The sequence below is a fragment of the Pinus tabuliformis genome, chromosome 7 (genome assembly GCF_031772625.1).
Source record: "Pinus tabuliformis cultivar Carrire ecotype Pingquan chromosome 7, CPIR1, whole genome shotgun sequence".
NCBI classification, from domain to species: Eukaryota; Viridiplantae; Streptophyta; class Pinopsida; order Pinales; family Pinaceae; genus Pinus; species Pinus tabuliformis.
This window is the reverse complement of record NC_142293.1, coordinates 283,657,074-283,674,280: the sequence shown is the minus strand read 5'-3', so window position 1 is coordinate 283,674,280 and position 17,207 is coordinate 283,657,074. Positions and strand designations below refer to the sequence as shown.

At 39.3% G+C, this 17,207-nt stretch overlaps 1 protein-coding gene across 13 annotated transcripts in view; it reads left to right on the top strand.

Annotated features, from left to right (window-relative positions):
• The window catches only part of LOC149246972 (uncharacterized), a 539,894-nt gene that overhangs the window by 15,855 nt on the left and 506,832 nt on the right, over positions 1–17,207 (top strand). For 2 of the 13 annotated variants that reach the window (XM_089458077.1, XM_089458080.1), the window contains exon 1: positions 7,482–7,905. The exons of 1 other annotated variant lie outside the window; for it this stretch is intronic. In XM_089458077.1, coding sequence (XP_089314203.1) covers positions 7,625–7,905 — 281 coding nt within the window. In that variant the 5' untranslated portion in view covers positions 7,482–7,624. Of the gene's footprint in view, positions 1–7,443; positions 7,906–17,207 lie in introns of those variants that run through there. 10 more of the 13 variants (XM_089458081.1, XM_089458076.1, XR_016266584.1 and 7 more) reach the window with 10 other exon arrangements.

Here is a 17,207-nt window from a genome sequence, read left to right as displayed (position 1 = left end):
GTTTGAGATATTTGGTTTGTGAAAGAAAAATACCATCTTTATTTTGTTGAACTTGTAGACCAAGAAAATAGTTAAGTTCATCAAGCAAGGACATTTCAAATTCTTGCTGCATTACTGAAGCAAAATTCTGACTCATGGATTCTTCATTGCTACCAAAAATGATATCATTAACATAAACAACAATTATTAGCAATTTATCAGTGTCAATCTTTGTATATAAATTGCGATTTGCTGACCCTTTTGAAAAACCCTGTTGGTGTAGATATTTGTCAAGGCGGTAATACCAGGCCCTTGGAGCCTGTTTTAGACCATAAAGAGCCTTTTTGAGTCTGCATACAAGTTTTGCATCATTTCCAAGAATGAATCCTTTTGGTTGTTCAATATAGACTTCTTCTTCTAAATCTCCATTAAGGAAAGCAGATTTTTGCATCCATTTGGTATACTTTGAATTTTTGAAAGCTAGAAAGAGCAAGAAACATCCTTATGGCTTCAAGTCTAGCAACTTGTGCAAAAGTTTCTTCAAAATCTATACCTTCTTGTTGAGCATACCCTTTACACACAAGTCTGGCCTTCTTTCTAATAACTTCTCCATTTTCATTCAGTTTGTTTTTGAATATCCATTTAGTTCCTATAATATTTTTATCATGAGGTCTAGGAACTAATTCCCAAGTATTGTTTTTTTCAATTTTCTCAAGTTCTTCATTCATGGCCTTGACCCAACATTCAACTTTGCATGCTTCATTTACATTTTGAAGTTCAGTGGAGGATAGTAATGCTAGATAGCTTGAGGTCTCTATAATAGTTCTTCTTGTCTGCACACCTGCCTCTTTTTCCCTAAAATTTGAGTTTCTAGATGATTTTTCTGAACATACCTAGACAGGGTCTTTTCTTCTACCGTTATCTCTTTTTTTGGTGCTTCATTGGTTTCTTCTTTAGAATCATTGTGATTTGATGTGGGAAAATAATCCCCATCTTCTTCATTGTCATAATCTTCAGTTTTTATCTGTTTTGGATTTTTGCATGCTTCATCAACTACAACATCAATACTTTCAACAATTTTTCCAAGTCTTTTATTATAACATTTATATCCTTTGCTTCGAGAAGAGTAACCAAGAAGAATACCTCATCCGCTCTAGGCTCAAACCTACCAAGTTTTTCATCCGTCCTTTTGATATAACATTTGCTTCCAAAAACTTTAAAGTATTTTACAATAGGAGTCTTACCATACCAAAGTTCATGTGGAGTTTGAGTGTTGTTTACCCAAACATTTGCTTGGTTGAGAATGGTTACAGCGACGAATGCAGCTTCACCCCAGAAGGTTGCAGGAGTTCCAGATTCATTTAGTATAGCTCGAGCCATTTGTTGAACAGTTCTGTTCATTCTTTCTACCACTCCATTTTGCTGAGGAGTCCTTGCAGTGGAGAACTGCCTTTTTATTCCATGTTATTCACAAAAGTCAAAGAATTCATCCTATGTAAACTCCCCTCCTTGATCAAATCTGAGGCATTTGATTTTGCGATCTGATTCACTTTCAAGCAAAGCTTTGAAGGCTTTGAACTTTTCAAATGCTTCATCTTTATGTTTAGAAGACCTATCCAACACATTTTGGAAAAATCATCAATGAACAAAAAAAATTATTTTTCTCCACGAGGTGACTTTTTCCTTGATGGTCCACATAAATCAGTATGGATAAGTTCAAGAGGCTTACTAGATGACCCTTCTTTTTCAATGAAGTGAACTCTGATTTGCTTACCGAATTGACATGGTTTGCATATTGTATTTTCAGGGATGCTGATATCTGGAAGATCACGAAAAACCTTGAATCTGCATGCTTTTCTTATTTGAGAAAAGCTTAAATGTCCCAATCTTCTATGCCATAGCCAGTTTTCATCATTTTTCTAAGATATCACTGTTTTTGTCCTCCCTTGAGTATGTATAAGTTGTTTGGAGTTCTTGTACCTTTGATCACGGTTTCTCCTATATCAAGCTCACGAACAACACATCCGTTTGATCAAAACACCACTTCATTTCCTTGATCACACATTTGACTAATACTCAATAGGTTATGCTTTAGACCGTCTACATACATAACATTCCCAACTTTAACCTTTTCTTTCAAGAAAACAGAGCTTTTACCTTTTATGACAGCAGGAGTGTCATTTCCAAATGAGACATTCTTTTCCTTTTCTAAGGCATTGCATGAGTGAAGTTTTTCTTTGCTACTTGTCATGTGTTTTAAGCATCCACTGTCGATGTACCACTAATTTTCTTGTCCTTCTGCATGCAAGGCTATACCACATCTTTCTGTTTGAGGTTCTTTCCTTCTCCATATCTTGGGATTTAATGGAGTTTGCTCCTTTTGAGATGTTTGCCGAAATTTGCTTCCGCATTCAGATTTTTCATCGCTAAAGTTGTTATAGATTGAGCATTCTATTTCATTTTCGAGAAGAGAAAAGTTATTATAGGAACTTTTCTTGATCCCTGTCACATTCCTTTGATTTCATGATTCTCTAGTCATGATGGTTTTGTAAGCAACACATTGAGCAGCTTTTTGTCCAAAATTATGACATGAGAAACATTGTCCATTAAAGAAGTTCATGCGACTATTGAATCTATTGACTCGGTGATTGTAGTTTCTATTGATATTCATCTTTGGAGCAAATTGAGTATGATTTACCCGAGGTTGGTTGTGGCTTCTGTTCATCCATGAAGCAAATTGAGTCTGATTTACCTAGTGATCTGCTTTATGTCATTGTTGACGATTGTCATACTATTCACTGTTCTTTGCTGCATCAAGATAGCTTTTAGTGGAGGTTGACGGCTTTTGTGATTGAGATACTTCTTCAGTATATCCAAGACCTGTCTTTATCAGAGGAGAACGCTGCACTTTGATAATTTCATTTAAGGTTTCGGATCCTTTAGCAAATCTAAGATTGAGAGATTTCGTTTTCCTCAAGATCCTTTCTTAGACCCACAATTTCACATTCTAGTTTTTCATTGTGTTTTTCTTTTTCAGCAAGTTGGTATGTCAAGGTATCTATAATCATATTCTTTTCTTCTAAATAGATTTTGAGTTTAGAGATTTCTTCATGAAGGTCATCTTCTTCTAAAGCATTCCAAAAATTATCATCGTCATAAGCCATTAGAAGTCTATAGTCATTACTATTTTCATCTTCATCACTATTTGATAAACCATCGCTATCTTCATGAGTATAATAACTCTTTTTGCTTACAACTTGTTCTCTATTCCATTTTGCATATTCCTTCCCTTTTTCACATTTATCTTTATGAGGACAACCATAATGACCGACTCTACCACAGGCAAAGCATTTGAAGGGTAGTTTACCTTTAAATCTCCTAGAACTCCGTTGAAGCTTTTTGACAAAGTTTACTTCATCTTCTTCTTCTGAAATATGTCTTGATTCATTAAGTTCTTCCTTTCCTTTTGCTGAAGCTTTAAATGCGACTTCTCTCATATCTGATGGACCTCCTTTTCTCATCTCAAAGGCAGTTAAGATTCCGTGAAGCTGTGTCATAGTGATAGTCTGCAGATCTTGTTTTTCTTCTATGGCAGACACTTTTGATTCAAATTTAGCAGACAAGGATCTTAAAACTTTCTCAACTAAGGTAACTTCCTTTATATCTTCACCCAGATTCTTCATACAATTGACAACCTCATCTATACGTAAGAAGTAACTAGCTATACTTTCATCACTATGCATCTTAAGAGTTTCATACTGAATTCTGAGAGTTTGAAGTTTAACATGTTTTACCTGAGAGTCTCCTTCGTAGCTCAGAATGATTTTGTCCCATATTTCTTTGGCTGATTTGAGCTGCATGACTTTGACAAACTCTGATTGTGACAAACTTCCCAATAAAGTATTGACAAACCTGGCATTGGTTTCATATTGCTTTTTACATGCCGTATCTATAGGCATTGTTGTTGGAAATGTATATCCTTCTTCCACAATTTCCCAGACATTCGTTCCAGGAGATTGTAGATAGGCTGTGGTTCTTATTTTCTAATAAATAAAGTTGCTCCCATCAAAGATTGGGGGTCTGATGGATCCCACACTTTCTTGATTACTCATGATGATGGATCTCCCTTCAAGCGATCAAGCTTCTTCTGAAGGACCTGCTCCGATACCAATTGTTGGAAATAATACTGAGAGAGGGGGTGAATCAATATTATCAGATCAATAATTTTATTTTCCAAACATATTTGTATACGTTACTTCAGCTAAGTGAACTAGCATGTACACACGACTATACTTAAAGAAACCAACGTATATGCAGAGAACTTTTGATTTAGCCAATTTATCATGCATTGAACTTTAACGCGTATATCAGAGATTTATTAGACAATGCAGTAAAAGCAGAATAAAGCATCACACATAAGACACATGAACACCAAGATATAAGGTGGAAACCCAATGTGGGTAAAAACCACTTGCTGTTGTCGTCTCTGTCTTCTTTTAATCTGTTTATAATCTTGTACTGGTGCAGACTCATACCAGTATGCATGCTTCTACATACAGAAGGTTACAACTTTCTTTCGTTCTCCAACTTCTACTGGAAGGGAGCTACAACCCCCTAGCTCTTGTACTAGCCGATATATTTACTAGTACGTAGGTGGCGACCTACAGAAGGCTACGACCTTCTTTCTTCCTCCAAGGACCACGTTTCATAAATTTTCAGATTGGATTCATCAACAGCATCATAACTGCAATATAATCATCAAATACATCTGCATCAACCAATCACTGAAACTCAATCATCACTTTCTGAATCAACCACAATTGAATCAATTAATCACCATCGTTGAATCACAATCAATCTGATCATTCAGAATACTTTCACCAGAACCTAGAACTCTGCAACAATGTACAAAAACAACTGAAACATACTTTATAAGGTATACGCTACTTCCATGAGTCGAACCAGCTTGTATACATGCTTTTATCAAAGCCAACCAGTGTACACATCTGCAAATATTAATTCATAATTCTACAACTATTCTAGACTTCAGTTATACCCAGCTCATAATATTTACAGAATAACACATGCGTCAGTATTCAGATCTAGACTATACATGTTCAAACCACATAATGATAATTCATTTCGAGCCTTAAGATCCTGATCCATCATTATATCTTCTCCCTCATCAACCGCTAAGGTTCATCCTTGGTTCAGATCAAGCACAACACCATAAGCCAATACCCCGCATACTAGATCTCACATTTCATCAGATATTCGATACTTGCACATTTGGCCTAATGATCTTCTCCTCCTTATATAGTTTTAGGTCTTTCTCAATACCATGGACCAAAACCACTTAGGACCAATACCTTGAACCAAATACCTAGGTTCAATACCTCAGACCAAATACCTTAGACCAATACCTTGGATCAAAATACCTTGGACCAAAAACTTAGTTTTCCAAGATATACGTGCTTTTCCTTCTGTGAAAGTGCGTGTGTACCTATACGCTACTTGTGTTCAGTGACCCTGCGTGTATATGCAATTTGGTCAAGGTGAACCTGCGTATACCTCTCTTTCTTCATTCTTTGTACTCTGATATGTAATTCTTTGCTGTCGTCATGCTGTACTGTGATCTTTCATCTGAGTGAGTTGCCATCAAGGACAACACCTGTATCATAATGCCAACAAAAGTTTGGGAGAAAAAGGGAGAAAAAGGAAGAAGTATTTTGTTGCTTTGTTGATTTCAGAAAAGCGTTTGACTAAGTTCCTAGGGATAAACTTTGGCACAGAATGGAGGAACTTGGGGTTCCTAAACATTTGAGAGCAACTGTGCATAGGTTGTCTGAAGAGGTGAAAGTCAAAATTAGAACTTCAACAGGCATTTCTGAAAGTTTTAGAAGTGATATTGGGGTCAAGCAAGGTTGCCCACTGTCTCCTACCCTTTTTGGTTTATATATCGACAAGCTTGAGGAGTGGTTAAATTCGCAAGGGGTGATGGTATCTATTTATGCAAGTTTGTTATACGGCTTCTTTTGTATGCATATGACCTTATTATGATTGCTAAATCAACTCTTGGTTTGCAAGAGCACTTACTATCCCTTGAGCATTTTTGTAGAAGTGTGGGGATGCAAGTCAATATCAGCAAAACAAAAGTAGTGGTCTTCTCTAAGAAAAGAAAACATAACCAACATAAGTTCTACTTTGAAGGCAACATTTTGAAAGAAGTTGTGGATTACAAATACCTCGGAATTGACTACAACAAAAATCTAAGCTGGAATGGTTGTAGAAAGAAAAGAACTTTGGGGGGTTGGAAAGCATTTTATGCTTTTCAAAATAGGTGTAGAGAGGTAGAGTTATGGGACTAGAAGACCACTCAAACTCTTTTTTGGCTTCTAGTAATTCCGGTGATTCTCTATGGTTGTGAACTGTGGGTTAGCAGTACTTTCGACATGCAGTGGAGACAAATTGAGAAAATTTAGAAGCGTTTGATTACAAACAAATTTAAGATTAAAAGTGCAGGAAACAAGCACTGCTCCTGTTGAAGCAATTGCTATGGTGTGAGTTATAAGGTATTTAAAAAAATTTGAGCAAATGGAAGAGGCTAGATGGCCTAAGGTTGTCTTTAATGATAGATTATGCAAGAGCAAAAAAACTGGGATGCAGCAAAATAACAAATGGTTTAGTAAATGGAGTATTTGCTTGAACGCGTGTCCCATAAACAACAAAGAGATAAAAGCTTTTGCTATAGAAAAGTTCCACAAACGTTCCTGGGATAAGGAGCTAGGAAGAAAGAAAAATTACTATAATATTGAAGTGTTTAATTCCACTCATAATCATCAACCAAAGCATACATAGAGGCCAATATCTCTTGGGGAGCCAAAATTCTTATTGCTCAGTTAAGGACTAATTCTCATCAACTCCGCTGTGAAACAGGGCACTGGAAAAGGCCCAAGGAAGTGTGGGAAGAAAGGGTATGCATTTTTTGTTCTTCCGGAAAAGTGGAAACAAAAAACATTTCATTTTAGAATGTGAGGCCTTCAAAGACAACAGGGAAAGTTATGCAAATTTACTGGCAGCAAGCTCTTGGGATAGTCTATTTAGCGAGGGGTTTGTCGAGAAACTAGGAGCATTTATTGTGAAGCTTCATAGAAAAAACACTGAATACAACAAGGAGATGAAGAAACAATCTGTCCCATAGGTTATTTTTAGCCTCGTAAATGTTAAAATATATATATATATATATATATATTTTTTTTTTTTTTTTCACGTTAACTTAAATTAAATCAGCAAGATGAGCCATTTTTAGTTTTCAAAATTTTATTAAATCAGCAAGATGAACCATTTTTAGTTTTCAAAATTATAACCTCAAGCTGAGCCATTTTTAGTTTTCAAAATTATAACCTTTATACTTAACCTAAGAACAGTGTCACCATCAATCCAAGTCATCCTATCCGTACGTGTAATTTCCTAGCAGCTTCCGTGCAACGATTTCTGAGTGAACCATTTCGATTCCATTCCCTTCAAGGGGGTCGTACAAATACACACCAATATAAAGCTGATGATTTTTATAACCATTCAAACCACATTGCAACACGTTCAAAATAGAAATAGGCTAACTGGAGCAGGGCCCGAACGATAGAGCATGGAAGGTGGTGAGAATGAGAAGCGTATGGAAGGTGGTGAGAATAAGAAGCGTAGAATTTGCTCAGCTGCCTTTGACAATAAACAAATTATATATAATCCAGCGGCAAATGCAAGGGAAGAAGAAGAGGAGGAGGTGCAGGAAGAGCAAGGGCAAGCTTCCAATAACATCTGGATTGGAGGAGAACTCATAGTGGGTGGTTGTGAGTCAATTCTGAGCATTGAAAATGAGCTGGTGCAAGCTCTGAGTCAACTTAAATTTGGGCTTCCGGTTACTTGTGTGTAAGTCAATCTCTTATCTATGTGAGCCCATTATTACAGTACAATTAGCACAAGGGGTTTCATTGATTTTGATGGAAAGCTACCATTTTTTTCTCAATTTTTATTTAATAGGAGAGAGCATTTCGGTGGAAAGTGGGAAATTCACTTTCTGTTTAGCTCAATTCCAGGGCCAAGGGGGTTCTGTGATAAATTGAGACTGTCTAAGCGATTTTTTCCGTTAATAGTACTACTTCAGTTTTGAAATATTTGTTCTTATCAGGTTAGGGATGGCAAAGGTCAAACTGCCAGTCATCACAAATTGGAAGGCACGGTGTTAGAACTTAGAAGAATCATCATATGTCTCCCTTTTAATTACTGGATTGATATGCTATAAGGGTGGTTCCCTCTTTCTTTCTTTCTCTTAAAAATAAAACCATCTATACTTTGGGCTTACATAGCAATGATCTCTGCGGATTGAACCCAAGTCTGTATGAAGAAAGTTCGCTCGATCACTTGACCTCAACCCACTTGTCAAATGTTGATATTTTAGTAATATATTGATCAATGTTTTGTTTTTGGTAAACACCCACCAGGATTTGAATCTGTGACTTTTTTGAATGGAGTGTTTTTACTAAACACCTATTCACTGTCAATTCAAAGCCCATGAGCTTTCTTATAAAATTTGAGGTAGATCATGATGAGAGGAAAAAAATTCACTAAAAATAAAAACAATTATATAGTAAGATCCGGTTTATCTTTTTATTCTTCATAACAAAGTGTATGCGCATAAATTAGACATTTTCAAAGAGAGAAATCTTTGATGTCGAACTCTATAAACACAATACACATTTTAGATTACTAACTAATTATATATGGCATAGCATTATCCTATTGTTTTTTATTTTTTAATGTTGCATATATTAAATAAATTCGAAGTTCAAATCAGTATATCATTTTTTTTTTGTAAATTAAAGCACTTTATATTACCAAAATATCTCAAAGATACATAGCTGATATATCAAGTCAACTGAGAAGGTTTTTGTTATCTCCTAGGGATACAGGTGTATCCACAATGCCGACTTCTCTATTTATCCCAAAGTACAAAAAAGGCCAGCCAACTAGTCCTAGGTTACAAAAAGGACCATCATACAAGATAGACAATACAAAACATTGCGGAATTTAAAGTAGACCAACAAATATAGACATCATTTAGATTTAGAGGAAGAGATGGGAGCAGTGTCCCTGGCACTTGATCTAAGAGGTGTAGCATGTCTGAATCCCAATAAAGGTGCCCTTCCATTTGGGTTAGCCTTGAGTTGAGCCTGTCCAAGGTGAAGCACTATTTGCTTAACATCCTCTTAATGTCCTTCAAAGTAGCAAACACATTAAACCTTTCCACTTGTTTATCTTTCAAGACCGGACCAAGTAGAGTCTTCATCTGCCAGTTTATAGCAACATAGTTAAGATATTGCTTTTCTGTCCCCTGTTGTGTCCAAGATTCGAAATCCAACAAAAACCCTCATCCAAATCTTAAAGTTCAAGTGGGATTGTCTTTCCACTCTCGTATGAGTCTCTAATTTCCTCGTTTCTCATGTGTCTCATGGGGGACTGCGTTAAAATAGGTTGTTGTAGAGTCCTAGGCAAAGAGTTGAACCCTTCGTTGGCTTTGCGGGTTGCTTCCACCACACCCCCTTCTACATCGCATGCGTTTTCAGGGAGGCATAGCAGACAGTGTGAAAATTCCAATATCGGAATCCTATTGCTACAACTGACATTATTTCTTCTAACTGATAAATTAATTATTCAGTTTATTGCTACGATAACATCGAAATAAACATATTGCAACCTTCACAAATAAAAAAATGTGAAAATAAATAGCACTGGAACTGAGAAAATACTAGCACACACATAATAAAAATGACATCGTTGTTTTTGGACAAAAGTCCGGAAAAACCCAATGCTGGAAAATCGGTGCAACAGATGAAGGTTTTATTTTACTAAGCAACAGTGAAATCTGAGTACAATCTATGGATGCCCAACTGCAATCAAATTAGCAAGTATCTGACAGAAACAATTAGAGAGAAAAATTCTCTCACCCCACAAGCAATCCCGACACTAGCTTCTATAGAAAATTGGCCGTCCAAACCCCAATGTGAGCCCTTCTGTGCTGCCTTTGCGCGGTCCCTCACAAGTGTGGCTCAATTCTGCCTTTGAGCAAGCTGTCTAGCTTACCTATGTTGCTGGAAGTGACTCTCCGGCCCTTTGGAAGACTTTCCCGGCCTCTGGAAACTGAATCGACCTCCTCCTTAGCTAAATTGAACTGCTATGCGTCAACCTCTGTGTAGTCTCCACGCTACTTCTGCATGGATCACTTCTGTCACTTGTTGCTGCCTTTCCGGATCTGGAAAATCTCCTCCGGACTCAGTGTCCCTGCCCCTCACTCACTGCTTTGATCTCTGGTTTTCCGGCAGCTGACTGTTGCTACTATGGAAATCGATCTGCCAAGGAAATCGAATTTCTGGTGTTTTCAAGTGTCTTCTCCGAGTGCCCATCGACTTCCCCTTATAATCTTCTGTTGGAGCACCAACGATCAAGATTAAAACTTAATCGACGGCTAGGATCATCTTGGAATTGATCCGTGTGAGTTTCTAGATGATTCTCACCTTGACTTAATTAATATTGATTAATTAACCAGTTTTCCTAAGTTTAGACTTAGGAAACATTAAAAAAATGTTAATAATCTAATTAAGTCACTTCTAGGTGGAATTTCCAAAAACGATTTCTGAGTCTTGGAGATTTCATGTATTCTAGCCTCTCCACCAAATTTTGTGGCTAGAACACATCGATGATGCAAAATCAAATAGACAAGATGGGGTCACACCTTTGACAATCATTGAAACGATCACGACCTAGAAATGATAGGATAAAAACCTAGACAGGGTATTGCCAAAGAGCAAGTCGAACAAGACACTAAAGCAATCACAATGAACCATAAACCAGACTAAACCACTCAAGGGAACCCCACACTTAAACCCCTCGAAATTGTCGCTACTCGTTATAGAGCTCGTAACGACCTGATAATTTAACCGAACACACAACTAGAGACCTACCAATATACCAGACCTACGACATTTACGCCATAGTAATCTAGGACAGATGGGCGACAAGACATTGACCCACGAATATAGACTCGGCATGAGAAACCTCACCCACTGCACTAGATTTCCCACAGACTTCTCTCCCCAATCTAGGCAGGACCCAAGACCCAAATTGTACAGAGACTCTCCGACTACAAATAAACATATAGAATAGAGCTACTATGACTAGGAAAAATGTGAAACAAAAAAAGAAAAGCCAGAGGATTTGAAAACTGGGCTCCCAAGTCGACGTCGATAATTAGAAGCTTGCACGAACTTCCACAACTAGACTCTAGAGCCTGCCACCAATACTTCACTTTCTGTTCGGGCATATTTAGCCTCCTCCACTTCTCCAACGCCAACTAAGAATTATGACCCACAACTCTCCTAACAGGTAGCCAGACCCTCAACCTACTTGCCACACCGAAGTATAGACTGCTAGGCCACCATTCCAATAGCGAATTCTCCACTTGTTTGACTAAAATACTTGCCCACCACCACTTCTCCAGTTCCGAGCAGCGCCCACTCCCCACTGCACTAAATCTTGGATCGAAGACAACCCGTGGAAACTCAACATAGGAGATGGAAGAAGGGTCTAGCAGCAGGGAGGTCGGTTCCTCGACCTCACGCTTGCCCCAAACTCCATCGCTAACCACCGAGACTGATGCTCATTTTATTGACCACCCTCCACTATTTAATGCCATATGTGTGGATGCAAGCCCGGGGATGAGCCACACCCTTTGTTGATTTATGTAGCATCGGACGTGCTCTAGCCTCGAGATTTTGCAGAGAGGCTAAGACATGCATTCTCCAAGACCCAGAAATAGTTTGCGAAAATTCCACCTAGAGATGGTCTAATTAAATAAGTAATCATTTTTAATATATTCCTAAGTCTAAACTTAGGAAATGTGATTAATTAAAGGGTATTAATTAAATTTGGTGCGAATCTTCTAGAAGAAGACGAGGATCAACTCCTAGTTAATCTTAGCCTTTGATTATGTTTTAATCTTGGCCGTTGGTACTCCAACGAGAGATTATAAGAAGGAGCTTGATGGGCACTTGAAGAACACACTAAGATAATGAGATCTATAGATTGAATTTCTCAAGAGTAGCAGTGCTGAGTTGCAGGAGAAAGATCAAGTGATCTTCTTGAAGTGAGGGGTAGGGATAGTAGACGAGAGGGGATTTTTCCAGTTTCGGAGAGTGTAAGGAAGAGAAGGCAATGAGAGGTTCAGAGAGGCAGCGCAGTGCCATGCAGAGGCAACACAGTGCTTCAGAGGGAGTCCATAATTTTGCTGGGAGTAGTTGAGATTTAGTGCCTGACGCCGCGGTGTGAGACCAGAGGGCCAGAGAGTCGAGTTCCAGTTTCGATCAGCTGGAAGGGTGACGCAGCTCCTAGAAGTTGTGATGCAATGACTACGCAGAGGCAGTGTGGGGCTAGCCATCCAAAGCCTGGATCAAATTCGGATCGCCAGTGATAGTGTGAGAATATTTCTCACTACCTCTTTGCTAATTTATTCTCTGTATCAGATTGAATTTCTCAAGAGTAGTAGTACTGAGTTGCCTGAGAGAGATCGAGTGATCTTCTTGCAGTGAGGGGCATGTATAGTAGACTGGAGGGGATTTTTCCAGTTCCAGAGAGTGCAAGGTAGAGAAGGCAATGAGAGGTTTAGAGAGGCAACATAGTGCTTTAGAGGGAGTCTGTAATTTTGTTGGGAAAAATTGAGATCTAGTGTCGAAAGCCGGGGTGTGAGACCGGAGGGCAAGAGAGTCGAGTTCCAGTCAGCAAATCGATCAGCTGGAAGGGTGATGTAGCTCCTAGAAGTTGTGACGTAGTGATTACGTGAGCCCACGTAGAGGCAGCGTGAGGCTAGCCATCCAGAGCCTGGATCAGATTCGGATCACCAGTGACAGTGTGAGAATATTTCTCACTACCTCTTTGCCAGTTTATTCTCTGTATCAGATTGTCATTTGGGCATCTAAAGATTTGTATTAAGAAATTACTGCATAATAATTAAAACCCTCAGCTGCTCCATCGGTTTTCCCACATTGGGTTTTTCAGGGGACGTTTGTCCAAAAACAATGGTGTATGTGTGTGTGTTCATCTCTCTCCTGTGTAGTATTTTGTTTCCGCAGTATTCTATGTTGTGAAGGCTGCAGTAGATTTTATTTCTATGTTTACTATGTAACACTGTAAATAACTTGATTTAGAAATCAACAAGTAGGAAAAATTTAATCAGTTGCTGCAGTAGGGAATCGGGTCATTGATTTTTCACATGGTATCAGGGCATAGTTCTTAAACCAGAGAGATCAGAGCCGAAAGGGAGAAGGAGGTTCGAATTTCTGTGTAGGCAGCGATTCGAAAGCGTATTTCCTTGGCCAGGAGGGTCAATTTTTTGTGGAAATTTTACTTCTCTGGGTGAGTTGACAAAGAATAAAATTTTCCAAATTGAAGAGTACTAGAGGCAAAGGGAGTAGCAACAATTTCCTTATAGAGCAGATCTTCAGTTGGGACGCAGATTTTGCAGCAGTTTGCTAGTGCAAATAGCGTCAGGAGGAAGGAAGAGCACACACTGAGGGAATTCTTTCCTCAAGGGACTTCTAGCCAAGAAGTTCAAATTTTCCTAGTAGAGCAACAGTAGCTGTGTGCGGGATTTCTCACTCTAGAAGGGAGTGCGAATAGCTGGGCAGCAGCTGCGCAGAGGAGAAGAGGAGGAGTTCGACATTTTCAGAGAGATGGCATTAGCTGGGTTGAGAGATCAAGATCGGTTGGACGAAGCCTCCAACTATGTGATTTGGAAGGCTAGAATTTCCTACCTTCTAGATGAAGATGATCTCAAGACTTACATGATAGTGTAGTAGCTGTACTTGCAGATGCAAATCCGATTAAGAAGTAAAAGAAGGATATGGCGAAAGCTAAGAGGCTGATTCTCAATGGAGTTCGAGATCACGTGGTATCCCACATAGCTGGCAAAGATACTGCCCGACAGATGTGGGAAGCACTAACTACGCTGTACGAAGGATCTTCCGAGCAATGAAAGATTTATCTTGAGTAGAAGCTGAGGTGTACGAGGATGCAAAAAGGGGAGCGTATAGACTCCTTCCTTACTAGGCTTCAGGATGTCCAGGATCAGTTGGCTTCAGTAGGGTCAGTGCCCCAACCTACAGAGTTTGTACGATTAGCTCTGGACAATGTTTCTGAAGAATGACAAGTTTTCGTCTAGAGTATCATAGGCAGAGAGAAACTGCCAGTTTGGGAACGTGTGTGGGATGATCTGCAGCAGGAGGAGATGAGGCGGGATCTGGTGAAGAGAACCATTAGTGTTGCTAGCAACAACAGTGGGACGAAGCAAGTAAAAGAAGAGGAAGATGTGACCGTCGCATCTAAGGGGCAGCAGGAGCAGTGCAGGAGGAAGAAGGACATTTCCAAGATCAAGTGCTTCAAGTGTGGTGAGCTTGGCCACTACAACTCTCAATGTCCTCTCAGAAAGAAGGACAAAGAGGAGAAGCAGGATCAATAGGTTGCATCCACATAGTTCGATAGGCTATCCTCCAAATTGGAGGAAGAGTTTTCCATGATCATTGAGTTACCTCCAGGGGTGAGGTGGGGTGATTTGGAGTTGTAGCCCCAGAGAGCTACAAGATGGGCAGAGAGCTACAGGATGGGTAGGATTCTTGAGGAGGTCCACCTCATGAATCAATACCTTGCTACAGGAGCCCAAGACATGCAGTAGCAGGATGGATCAATGGCAGTTGGTGTAGTCAGGTGCCAGAGTGACAGATGCAGTAGCTAGTAGTGGTCAGAGACTGAGCAACGCAGAGTGGAGTTGGCAGCAGTGCAGTTGGCACAAAGCAGTGTCAGCAGCAGCGCAGAGGCTTCAGTGACAATGCAGAGTCTAGCAATAGTCAGGACTCGGGTAACAGATGCATCATATTGACCACAATTGGTTCAGTGTTTTGGATGCTTTTTCGTTGCTGTTATTGCAGTTGCAACAACGACGGTTGGAGAAGGTTGCAGTGCAGATATAGTGTTGGCAGCAGTTCAGCAGGGCCAACAACAACACGGATGCAACAATCAGAGTTGCGTAGTAGTTGGTGGGCAGTAGAGTTAGACATCAACAACGCAGCAGGAGATGGTGCAGAGGGAGAGTGATGCTTCAGTGGGTTGCTGCCAACACTAGAGCACATTGCTCGCTAAGAGGGAGTGTTGAAATTTGTAGCATTGGATGTGCTCTAGCCTCAAGATTTTGTAGAGGCTAAGACACATGCATTCTCCAAGACCCAAAAATTGTTTTGGAAAATTCCACCTAGAGATGGTTTAATTAAAATAATTAATAATTGTTAATGTATTCCTAAGTCTAAACTTAGGAAATGTGATTAATTAAATCTAGTGCAAATCTTCTAGAAGAAGATGAGGATCAACTCCCAGTTAATCTTAGCCTTTGCTTATGTTTTAATCTTGGCCGTTGGTGCTCCAACGAGAGATTATAAGAAGGAGCTTGATGGGCACTTGAAGAACACACTGAGATAGTGAGATCTAGAGATCGAATTTCTCAAGAGTAGTAGCGTTGAGTTGTTGGAGAGAGATCGAATGATCTTCTTGCAGTGAGGGGCAGGGATAGTAGACTGGAGGGGATTTTTCCAATTCCGGAGAGTGGAAGGCAGAGAAGGCAACGCGAGGTTTAGAGAGGTAGTGTAGTGCTTTAGAGGGAGTCCATAATTTTGCTGGGAGCAGTCGAGATCTAGTGCTGAAAGCTGGGGTGTGAGATCGGAGGGCCAGAGAGTCGAGTTCCAGTCAGCGAATCGATCAGCTAGAAGGGTGACACAACTTCTAGAAGCTGTGACGCAGTGATTGCGTGAGCCCACGCAGCAACTGTGCAGAGGCAACGTGGGGCTAGCCATCCAGAGCCTGGATCAGATTTGGATCGCTAGTGACAGAGTGAGAATATTTCTCACTACCTCTTTGCCAATTTATTCTCTATATCAGATTGCCAGTTTGGGCATCTAAAGGTTTTTACTTAGAAACTACTGCATAATGATTAAAATCCTCAGCTGCTGCACCGATTTTCCCACATTCGGTTTTTCCGCGGACATTTGTCCAAAAATAATGGTGTATTTGTGTGTGTTCATCTCTCTCTTGTGCAGTATTTTGTTTCCGCAGTATTTTATGTTGTGAAGGTTGCAGTAGATTTTATTTCAATATTTACTGTGTAACATAGTAAATAACTTGATTCAAAAATTAACAAGTAGGAGAAATTTAATCAGTTGTTGCAGTAGGGAATCGGGTCACTGATTTTCACACCCCTGTGATTTAATGCACCTCAGGTGGGCAGGGTGGTGGGCTTGTCCCCCTATGCCCCTCTCGGATCTCGAGCTCACCCCCATTAGGGAAGATCAAATCAGCACATCATTAAAAAATGTTTATCATTTTGTAATTATGTTTTTTTATGTAGAGTTAAATTTAAATTATGTTGTAACATACGAGGTAGGTATTGTTGAATTTTGTAGCTATGGTTGGTCTTCATATTAATACATTTGTATTAATATTAAATATTTATGTAAAGCATGTTCTTCATGCTCAAAAGAAAATTATATTCTTTATGTATTTGTCAAAAGAAAAATATAAGGCATGTTCTTCATGACCTTGTCAAAAATAAAATTTGAATTTTGATTCTTGAATTTTTATTTTTGGCTCCACAAGATGTCTAAGTCGGCCTGGCCCCTAAGTGGCACATATTCGACCCCCTCCAGAAGACTATAAATATGCATTCGTTCTCCCTCCCAAGAGGAAATTCGGATCACATTTATTAAGTATATTTCTTGTTAAAATATGCAACTAGGGCCAAATTCCACTTTGGGGAGCACATTTCAAGAAGATGATTATTGGATTAAATTCCTCTTTCTGAGAGGTCCAAAATTGATCTAAGGCTTATTGAATTTGGACAAGGAGAAATATTATTTTGAAGGTTAGCCCATACATGTTCAATTGGTCAAGGTCGGCTTGGGGTTAATTAGACAAATTGAACCCCTCTCCATCACATATAAATAGAAGAGACCTTCATCGTCATTTGGCACATCCACAACAAATATCTCTCTCTCTCCTCATCTGATTGGTTCATATATATGATTGGGCAATTATTCATCTCACACGTGCGAGTTTGTGAGCACTGATCTAACATGCGTTGA